Below are 11,258 nucleotides of genomic sequence, written 5' to 3' on the forward strand. Positions count from 1 at the left end.
AATGGAAGCAGACTGTTCCCATCCCCCTGGCACCCTCCCTTTGGGGATTTATAAACACTGATGAGATCCCCCCTCAGTCTTCTCAGACTAAACAGACCCAGCTTTTCCTCTTAAGAGAGATGCTCCATTCCCTTGATCACCTTTCTAGCCCTCAGCTGGACTCTCTCCCCTAGTTCCCTGTCCTTCTTGAACTGGGGAGCCCAGAATTGGACCCAGGACTCCAGATGTGGTCTCACCAGGGCAGAGTAGATGGGGATGATGACGTCCCTTGACCTGCTGGCCATGCTTTTTTTAATGTGCCCCAGGATGCCATTGGCCTTCTCGGCCACCAGGGCACATTGCTGGCTCATGGGCATCCTGTTGTCCACCAGGACTCCCAGGTTCCTTCCCACAGGAGCAGGTCAGCCCCTAACCTGTACTGGTACACGTGGTTATTCCTCCCCAGGTGCGGGACCCTACGCTTGCCTTTGTTGAATTCCATAGTGTACTATGTCAATTCCATAGTGTACAGTACTACAGGGGAATTCCAATTAGAGAAAATCAGTTGTAGAGAATCCTAACCACCAAGACTACTAAGAACATTACAAACGTGTCAAAGCTACATAATGCTTTGAGCACCCCCAGAATAGCCCTTTCTTCTGCATGTTACCATGCTGTACCTCCACACTTGCACCAGTATCAATAGCCAACTGGCACGACCCTTCTGCTGAAGCTCCACCATTACAGCATTCAACCACCAGGGTTATGTTTTAGGCAAGCCGTTCTCATAATTAGCAAGCCTTACCACAGGGTCACGGGTGTTTGCCATACCTGCATAAAACAAAGTAGAAGCAAGGTAATAATGAGGAAGACAAACTACATGTCTTTGCCTCTTCCTCATCCTACGGCACAGTGAGGCATCATGTGAGGCAGCAGCTGGTAACAAACACGGATCCTAGTCTGATGACGAGCACCTAAAGGAATTCATACAGACTTCTACCACTGAAGACAATTACAGCAGTTACAATTAATAGCAACACAGCACTCCAAGGATGAAACTAGTGTATTCTGGAACACTAACTTCACACACAGATGGGTTTATTTCTGGTAAGAATCCAGGATAAGCTGAATATTAAACTACAAATACAGCCACTGAAAGAATCATCAGATTTTCCTCTAGTAGCACTTCTAAACTGAGGTGTGTTGTTTGCAATACAGGATGCCAGAAAGGCTTCATCACGTCCAAGCCGAGCACTGGAGTATTTTGTGCTCGCTGACAATACAACACCTATAGCAAGCCCATACAACATGCACCAGCACTAAGGCAGGCCCAGCAACCTCATGAATAAGCAGAAGTGAGCAGCAGCAATATCCAAAGCACGGCTGTGAATGCTGCCTTACAGCAAGTTACGAATGCTTTCGTTAACGGTTACATCAAAGATTACCTAAAAGCTAGTAAGCCATCAAAAAATACATCCATCTGGATTGCTTGCCGTTTGACTTCCAACTTAATTTGAGAAGTTGCCCACTGTGTCTGACTAGTGGCTGGAGTTCGTCACTTTACAAAATTTTACATCTGTTTTATTTCAATTAACTGCTGTCTCAGTGCTATTATTGTACACTCAGTACTGACAGTAAGATTGTCTAGTTTCAAATAACTAGAACCATTTGCAAACCAAAGTTTAAAAGCCCTTTATTAATCCAGAAGTGAAACACTGATATTTAAAGTGAGATAAGTATGTTTATTAAGGTTCATTCTACTCTAAGGTTTATACAGAGAATGGAATGCAATACAAGCTAAGAGCACACCTCAAAGATCTACCACACAACCATCCCCTACTCCCTATAAGGGAACTGTAAAAAAAAAAAAAAATAAAAATCAGAAAACCAGTTACTGTTTAACTAGTTGCAAGTGGCTTTGTCCAAAGAAGTTAAGCTTGATATTGCATTAGCTTTGTATGCAATAATTAAGTCTCTACAAGCTGAAGTATCACATACAGAGGCAATAAGATTTCCTGTGGACACACGAAACCATGTTTTAAAGAGCTACAGCACAAGGGTTGTTTAAAATTGCCTAAAAACAAGCCACTAATGGCATGCACAGGTCAATAATATTTACTTTGGTAATGTCAGTCATTTTTGGTCAAACCTGGATTCCACTTTTAAAAGTAACATGTATAAAAACACACCCATCCTGTGCATAAAGCAACACACTTTTCATCTGCTACCAGCTAGAGGCAGGTCTTCAAGACACGGCTGAAGGATTCAAATTTAACTGTCAGGAGCTTGCTTAGTTCTAGATCACGTCTTTCACTAGCCTATAAGGCAAGGCTAACAGGACAAGGAAGTGGTCAAATATTTTTTCCTTTTTCTTTTTAAAATGCAGGACAAGAGCCATCTTGAAAGTTATATAACTTTAAGTAACACTAATTTTCCCCACAGTGTTTTTGTAAGAAATCCAGCAACTTTTTTTTTTTTTTAACTTTACCTAGTTCCTCAAGACACATTCTAGTCTGTTTTTCTTTCTGATGTATCAATACCCTGTAAATTCTAGTGTCTTGTTCTTATTGAGGAAGTCAAAGTCATAGGTGGTTTTATTTACAATGGAGTCAATCCTTAGCATTGTAACTGGACTCGAACAGTTTAAAAGTGTAATGAAAATGACAACCTTACGTGTTACTTTCCATATAGAATCCACACTTAGTTCAGTTTTATTCATTGCAGAGTAAAGTAAAAAGACATCCAATTACACTAGTAAAAACTCAGAAGATTTAAATTTGTACTCAAAAAAACACTACACATGCAAAGGGAACAATATCCTGCTAACACAACTTCATTTGCTGCTGCATTTGTCTAATATTAACAATTATGAACAGAGCAGTGCAACTAGTATTTGGAACAATCCTTACAGTGTTCGAGTGTCAGGCACAATACTTCACTTCTCTTCACACCACTGGTTCTCTTTACGTACCTAAAAGAAGATTTTAGCTATTAATATGTTGCAGTGAACTTCCAAAAGTTAGCTGTAAATTCCCACAGCATTCAGGATTACTTATCACAGGAAGGCATAAACTTAGAAGCAGCTTTAATTTTTCACGAAGGGTTTGTAATTAGAAAGTCGGTCCTCCAAACTGACCTGTTTATCAATATAAACCAAGAAAAGTATTTCTCATGCCTAGATTTGATCAAAACTGATTTTTTCCCACCAAGTAAGCAATTTAGTCGTAAGCTAGTCCATTTGCTTTGTTTCATGACATCGCACTGAAGACAAACGTGGGTGTACAATTCATTGCCTTTGTATTTAAACAAGGCACCTTGTTGTGATCTTTCCCTGCTCTACCATTCTGCAGTTGGTTTGCTGTTCAAGTTCTAAGATCCATGAGTTCATTACTTAAAGATAAGAATCCAAACATCTTATCTTCCTAGACACATAGAATCATTTAAGTTGGAAGAGACCTTTAAGATAATCGAGTCCAACCACTAACCTAGTACTGCCAAGTCCACCACTAAACCACATAAAGATCCATCTTCAGCACTCACTATAGCTCCAAAACAGCAAACTAAGTCTGCCACAAACAATCCCACATGTCTTCTTACCAGATACATATTTGAGCTAGGAAGTCAATATGCTTCATTTTGACCTTTTCATGTAACGGGCTGCAAGCACTGAGAGGTCTTCCACCAAAAGCAACCCAATTATGAGGAGCTGAAGCATTAGTTTACATTCATTGGTAACTAATCTGTTGCATCACACATTAAATTATGAAGCACCACACAATAATTCAGCACAAAACCCCAACTAAATTATAATTAAACCCAGAACAAGTACCTGTGCTTCTTCCTCCTCAGTGAAGTCATTCTTAATATTGAATGTCTTGCGAATTTCTTCTGGAGTTTTCCCCTTGATCATGTTTGCAACTGTCTTGCATGTGACATCAAGCAAACCTTTGATGTCCAAGTAATTTGCAGCCTGTAGAGGAGTTTCCAAATTTAAAGCCTCCATATCAACATTCTGCCTTTGTAGATGTACTACCAAAGTTATGCTTACACTGAAACTGTAGAATACTCTAACTGCAAACAGATCATCTCAATTTTGAGAAGCTTCTAGCTAGAACCTTGAAGTAACAGTATCTAAAACTTGCTTGCCAAACAGAGGGAAAGTCATCTGTACCATGAAAGACACACCCCTGTTCTTCTACAAAGGGCTCTCAGAAGCCTGCAAACATTTGAGATCTTCAGGGTCGAAGTGCTGTTAACTAGCAAAGTGAGACTAGTGTTGTCATAAGGTACGTAAGGTACTCATAAGGTACAAATTTTAAGAGTCAAAGCTAGATTTTAATTTGGACGCAGATCTCTAGAACCCCATTTCTAGTAATAAGCCGTCAAGTAAGACTCAAGAGCCACAAGAGTAAAGACAGCTGTAGGGCCCCACGTTCAGAAAACTATATTAATTGATTGATAAGTAAGTATAGATTAATGCCTAGCATTAGGTTAACAGGCATTCTCGCATCGACAATTTCAGCCAACAGTTGCCAGAACTACTCGTTTTCCCCCCGCATCCCCCTTACGTCCCCCAATGAAGAAATTATTCAAGAAACAAAGACTTTATTCATCAAGTGCACTAACAGAGGGCATTTCACAGGCATAGCCTGTACACTACTTGAACATACTTACCAGGATAAGTTCAAAAAGTGTTCCTTGGTCTACTTTCAGAAACTCCTGATCCCACACAGGGATGTCATCTGTTCTTTTTTCTTTGTTCTCATCATCCTCAGGAGGAGGTGGATCATCCTTGTGATGGGTGCACCACTGAATCACCTAATTACAGTTTTAATATTAAGTTTCATCCAAATGATTCTTCGCCCATTAGGCTGCAACTATAACTTCACTTAATTTTAGAAGAACTGTACCTTTTTCTCTAGATTAGGAGTAGAATCCTGTATGAACATGCTCCATTACCCAATATTTTCATCTTAGAACAATTGATCCCCAACCCTGAAGTAAAACAGCCTTCAAGAATATAATCTAAAACAGCAGCTAGTTAATTACTCACAATCTTAAAAGCCAGTTGCTGGTGTTCGGAAGTTACTCACCCCTGTGCTAACACACACAGGGCTGTACAAAGGAAACCTAAACTTCATTTTGCAGCTTTTAATCTGTTTGCAGAAATATATTCTTAAGCAGAACACAACATAGGGGAAGAGTGTAGAGCGGTAACAGCTACCAGCAGGACACGTTCACCACAGTACAAAGTTCACATACTCCCAAGTTTGCCTTTTTTTTTTTTTTTCTAGACAGCACTATCTCAGCACCCAAACAATTAAAGGAGTAGGGATCTACTACAAGTAAAATCCTGTTCTGTTTTCCCAACCTGAGAGACTTAGGAGGTTTGAAGTTACTTACGTATATGTTCACTAGGAAGTAATTCTTAACCCTGTATTTACCCCAAAACAGTCCAGTGCTTATTTTGGCACAACACTTTCTACTTCAGAGCAAAAAGTGTCTTAGAAGACAACATACTTTTCTGCTTTTCTCACTTGATCCAACAATAAGCATGATCTATTACTGAATTTAATACCACTGAGTACATACAGTGTCTCTTAAGCACTATAACTACCACACAGGCATGGCTACTGCCAGTCCCTTGAGTCTTTCTCCTAACATTTGGATCTTGTTAACTGCCACCTCAGCTCACAGAACCCAGTTTTTAAAAAAAATCAATGCTTTAATACCATGAAATAGCAGTAAGCACAGATGTCCAGTACCACTTCAATGCCTTAGGAAGCCTGTCTGGCCTCCAGCTGCTGTACCAGAAGGTCACCCCTGTAGGTCTTCTGCCATCATCTGTCTGCCAACGACACCCCAGTTCTCAGATACCCTAGATGCCTGTGTTCATGCACCCCAAATTGGTTAAGCTTGTAGCTAGCACATGAAAAGTATCTTTAACCCAACAGTTCATAATATCCAACTCCAACGTGAATTTCACATTTTGTTACTGCCATACAACACCATCGCTTTCGGCATCTTACCTTTTTTAAGATAGCTGCATTAACATTTGGAAGAGGGACTGGGTCATCGTCACCTTCATCATCCATTCCCAAATCTAAAAACAGAAAGATGACTAAGCAATTGGCAGGCAAAATCATTTACTCTTCTCTGAACTGGGCCACTTCACCAATTCTCCACTATTTTAACAACACTGAGGCTGAACGAACTGGTAGCAAAGGATCTCTAACTGGTAAAGTCAGAAGCATTTAGAAAGCTTCGATTAGGCTTTCTAGAGCCATGGCTGCATTATACATACTAGGTTATACCAAGTTTAGCCTATGTAGCTAATAAGGCCACCTCACCAAATGACAGCATCAAAAAACCATCAGTCAAGCAGTCAGTTACTTGTCAGAGCAGGACTTGCTAGTTTAGTGCTCTGGGAATAGGATATGTTGAAAAATAAGACATAAATATTTGTCTTTTCACCACTTTCAACAGTTCAATCCACAAACCAAAGTATTCCAACTGAGATCTCCCATTCAATTTATTATTAAATCAGAACACAGATCTACTGTGGTAAGTAGAAATAATGTTTTGTCCTCTCTATGAGCAGTAAATACTGTAGCCATAGAGATGTCAGTTATCTGGCCTCTGAAGCACTGGCACTGATTCTTACCACCTGAAGAAGTTTACATGCTAAGAGAGCAGCACAAATCCTTCAATCAAAAAACCAAAGCATGGTTCTGATGCTCCTTGCTTTAAAAGCTTGTCAGTATGCTCAAGACATATTTGGATAAAGTTTGTCACTTTGTCCCCTTGATAACGATTAAGGAATGAAAGTAAAAATTGAGAGAAAAACTAATTAAAATTTGGACTTGATACACAGAACAAATACCACCTTAGCTACCTTTGATTAGAGAATATGCAATTTTTTAGTACACAAATGCGAACAGTTGGATGACACCCTAGCTGTCAAAGATTAACATCTTGTAATTAGTTATGTAATTGAGTAACTATACAGACCTCCGCTCATTATACAAACAGATGAGCCAATTCTCATCTGGCATCACCAAGGAACTTAATTTTTAAGAACAGATGACTGTCACACCATCATCACTATCAAATCCATGCACAATTAAAACAGCATGTACTTCCGTATTTAGGCAAATCGACTACTGTTATTATTCCTGGGATATTAATTAGTACTACATTTTGTTTGGAATAACTAACTTCATAGATTCAGGAACTAAAATACTGACATACCGCATATGTCAGTCACCAGAAACTTCAATGCATACTTTGAACACGGTGGCAGATCCCAGTGTAAGAAGTCACCAGTACAAAATTGTTGGTATGGGGAAATAACTCAAGGAATATCTCAAGCTCAGCCAAGTCTGTTCAACTTGTGCCTAGCACCTCCAAAATAGCAATTTCATCTGTTATCAGATAATTGATACTTCATCGGTGATCCCATGATGCTCGACACAAGCCCACCTTTCACCTCCAGCATCTGACGCACAAAACATTGTTTATTAACTGATGCTTACCCAGCTCTACTGCAAATGCATTCCATCTGTATGAGGAGACTGGTTCTCACCCAGACCAGCGAGAGGCTAGTTTGTGGCACCTATCTTACAACACTTACCATGTTTAACTCCCCTTTCAACAACACCTGAGTGTCACTGAACTCCAGCAGTGACACAGCTTCTGCATGAGAAAACTGAGAAGAATTGGGCTCCCTAATGTATTCCAACCGACTGCTGTGTCTCCTGCTCATGTTGCTAGTCATGTTCAACAGCATCTTATTAAGAGAATGAAAGCCTTCAATGCTTGGAGTATTTCAACCTTATTTCTATTTGTCTTATGTATAAGGTGCCACAACCAGACAACGATTTACACCCAAGAACATTTTAACTACATCTACAGAAAGACTTTTTTCCTAAGTTAATTCATGAATACACCAAAAAACTGGAAAAAACACACCAGTAAACAATGAGGATTTGCACTAGAGGGATTAGACACAGTTTGCTCTGTATCCGAGCCATCTGGCAGATTTCCCCTCCCCCGCCACGAGTTCTTTTGTTTCGAATTTATGTCAGCAGGAGATCAGAACCAAGTATTTATCCCAAATAATTTAAGTGCATCCATAAGCTCACAATATAGGTTTCACTTTAGCTCTTTCTTCACTGCATTGGTTTATGATCCCCCACCCCATTTAAAAGATATTTACATTGTAAGACTGGTTTGTATGATTAAATAAACTTGGTTTTATTATTATTAGATGTTCTGTTTGCTTAACACTTACAAAACTGAAGTAGGCTGTAGGCAAGGCAGTGGGGTGCTTATATTTACTAGCCTCCCTGTAAGTGCCCTCTACAAGAGGACTGAACTTTAAGCTTTTTGCAAGAGCATCCACCCAGAACAGTTTCAGCTACAACAGGAATTGTTCCAGCTGTTCTGACATATGACAGCAAGCTGCTTCACAGGCCTGGGAAACCTGTTTCAGCACAGTACCAGTTTGTCTCCTTTGGTCACAATTCCTGTTCAAGAGGCTTCCTTGAACACACTGCTATCTCCGCACGAGCTAGTGATCCACAAGGTTTCATACTCTTACCTTCCAGCATAGTCTTTATAGTTACAGACTGTTTTGCAATTTCAACATCAACTTCAAAGATTTCTCCATCTGAACTCTGCAGTTTAATTGAAGGCATCTACAAGAGAAGGACAGTTATTTCCACACATTATTCAGTAAATGTTACAAGTTTAACTGACTCAAAGGTGTACATTACCTTTACTATTTATATTGCTTCTTACCAACAGCAGATAGCCCAGTGCCACTTAAAGCATGCTCAGATTATTCACTGCTTGAATCAACAGACCTAAATTCATTAATCCTCATGCTTAAGCAGCAAGGACTGATAGAAGAAAGAAGCCTAACACCAATTTGAGGGAAGAGAACTTTTTTCCTGACCTGAAAGCATAAAATACACAAAACTTCTTAGTGCATACTGCTTGTATTTTTTACAGTGCAACACCAGAGCTATCTTTCTCTTTAATTAGCTTTCAACAACGCTTCCAAAACACTGCTTGTTTTCAAATCCAAACAATTTCTACTCACTTTGCTAGTCAAATGAAGTCAGCTCTCAAAAGCAGTATTCAAATGATAGCCTCTGGAATAGAATCACAAAAATCAAAGTTGGAAGGAACCCCTCTAGGCAGAGTCTAGTCCAGCCTCCCTTGCTCCAAACAGAGTCAGACAGACCAGGTTACTCCAGATCAAAGGCTTTCCTTCAGAAAAGCGTTTGGTTTTCTGAAGAGATTAAAAAACAATATACCACTATGAGGAAGGCTTTCAGCACTCAATACTACTCTTGCAGAGTAGGAAGTTAGATCAGCACTTTGTTAGCATTAGGAAAGACTAAGATGACTACGCATTTCAACAAAGTTTTTCAAAGAGCTTGCGATAAGACCTACAACAGAAGCAGTAAACTTCAAAGATGCCGCTAGCAAAAAAATAATCAAACTTTACAAGAATGCACCTTTCCAGATATTTAAGAACTCAAACCCAGAAGTAATGCACTTGATACAGCAGCTACTAGGTGACAACTTCTGCCTGAAGCAACACATGAAGTCTGTTTCGGTATCACTGCACTTGAACCAACTGACTTGAAGGACATTATAAACATAATTGCCTGGCCACATAAAATTTATAAATCAGTTCTCAACAAACTAGTAGTATTTGTTACAGTAAGTTCCTTTACCACTCAAAATATTTGTTAAGGGTACACCACTGCAACAGTTTCATATTTCTCTCTCAAGTTACCTGCTTAAAGATCTCAAATGCATGTATTTGTAAATACAGCCTGCAAAGCACTGTAAAGAGAAGCTCTAGAAGCAAAGAAATTCAAATTAATTTCACTTAACTTTCAAATGTTCTGCCCCCATCAAACCTGGGAACTACATATGCTAATTCCTTACAATAGTACTTTAGCTACCAAAATTGAATTAGCTGGACTGCTTTCAGCAAACTTACATTATCCCTTTCCGAATCCCTCCTGTAGCTCATCAGTACAGCTGAGCCTGACAGTACTGCAACAAACCCAGTCCAATGGAGGCCAGCCAAAGCACGTTATTAAACTGCTCACACCAGCTTGAAGTCCTCATTGCTTTAATTTCCATTTGGCAGAGCGAGTAGCTAGTTAATGTTTACACAGTAATGTAACCCTATATGACAGCGCTACTTCTAATTAAGATGGGTGTTCTGGAGGGACACAGTCATGATTGTTCCACAGATAAAGATACATATACACACAAGAAAAATCATAGAATCAAAATTCAGATTAAAACACAGTTCTTCTGAGTTGGTAGTCTGAACGATGGTCTGCAAAAAAAAAATTATCTAGGCACACATTTCAGATTTAATGCATCTGTTGTTGCAGTGATTGCCGGAGAATACTCAAGAACAAACCCGGCTTCAGATGCCAGTCTTCCTGTGCTTGTGCTTAACATTACATAATGCTGCACGACGCAGCCAGCACGACAGGGATGCTGCTGCCCTAACGAGTCCAGCCCTGCAAGAGTATTTGCATTGAGACCCTTCCATCACCCAAAACCACTTTTATCACCACCTTTAGGTTATTGTTAAGAGTCTGAATCAGGTAAAATGAAGTTAATCTACTGGCTTATTACTGGTAACAGATCAAGATTTCATCTAAATTTCATTATTTTTATACCACAGAGCTCAGTCTCCTGGAAGAAAAAGAAAAAAAAAAAAAAAAGAGTTGTTTTTAGTAAAGTGCAATACAGCTCTGGAAATAGACAGGCCTCGAATAACAACACAATCGGGTGACTAAGCAGACCAGTCTTAAAAGTTCTATTTGACAACAGCAAAACAGGTTGGGACCTGGTCAAAAGGCAAACCTGAATTACAACGGCAATTTGCATGTATAAGCCTGAAATGCAGAGCTCAGCCACCCAAAACAGCGCAACTAGGCAACTCCATGCCTCCCCAAGCTATTCCGGATGGATGCCCCCTCCACTCCTCCCTGTCACAGGCTGGAACGCCGCATTTATTTAATAAAACTCACACCTGAGCTGCTCTGCTTGCCCTGCCGCTCCAGAACCCCCACTTCCTACGAGGGGACACCCGGGGGGGGCCTGGAGCAGCCCGACAGCCGGGAGGGAGATAGTGGGGAACGGAGGGGGGGTGCCGACAACGACGACACTTTATTTATTTTTAAGGCTGCTTTATTTACCAGAACCCGCAGGCAGCGCCTCCCCACACAGCCACC

At 40.1% G+C, this 11,258-nt stretch overlaps 1 protein-coding gene across 1 annotated transcript; it reads right to left on the bottom strand.

Annotated features, from left to right (window-relative positions):
• Positions 1-1,651: 1,651 nt before the first annotated feature.
• SKP1 (S-phase kinase-associated protein 1) lies at positions 1,652-8,678 on the bottom strand. Its single transcript, XM_009890868.1, has 5 exons — positions 8,582-8,678; positions 6,009-6,082; positions 4,654-4,797; positions 3,809-3,949; positions 1,652-2,950 (listed from the first exon to the last, which is right to left on the bottom strand). Exons 1-5 carry the CDS (start codon positions 8,676-8,678, stop codon positions 2,915-2,917), a joined length of 492 nt encoding a protein of 163 aa, XP_009889170.1. The 3' UTR covers positions 1,652-2,914.
• Between the last annotated feature and the right edge of the window lie 2,580 nt (positions 8,679-11,258).

This window comes from Charadrius vociferus, unplaced genomic scaffold, assembly GCF_000708025.1.
Source record: "Charadrius vociferus isolate BGI_N301 unplaced genomic scaffold, ASM70802v2 scaffold370, whole genome shotgun sequence".
Classification (NCBI taxonomy): Eukaryota; Metazoa; Chordata; class Aves; order Charadriiformes; family Charadriidae; genus Charadrius; species Charadrius vociferus.

Excerpts from the sequence above, each read along its gene's own strand:
- SKP1 (XM_009890868.1), bottom strand. The coding sequence starts at position 8,678 with ATGCCTTCAATTAAACTGCAGAGTTCAGATGGAGAAATCTTTGAAGTT. Across the intron at positions 6,083-8,581 it reads TATAAAGACTATGCTGGAAG|ATTTGGGAATGGATGATGAA; the intron begins GTAAGAGTATGA and ends TTCTGTTTTTAG. Across the intron at positions 4,798-6,008 it reads ATGCAGCTATCTTAAAAAAG|GTGATTCAGTGGTGCACCCA; the intron begins GTAAGATGCCGA and ends AACTGTAATTAG.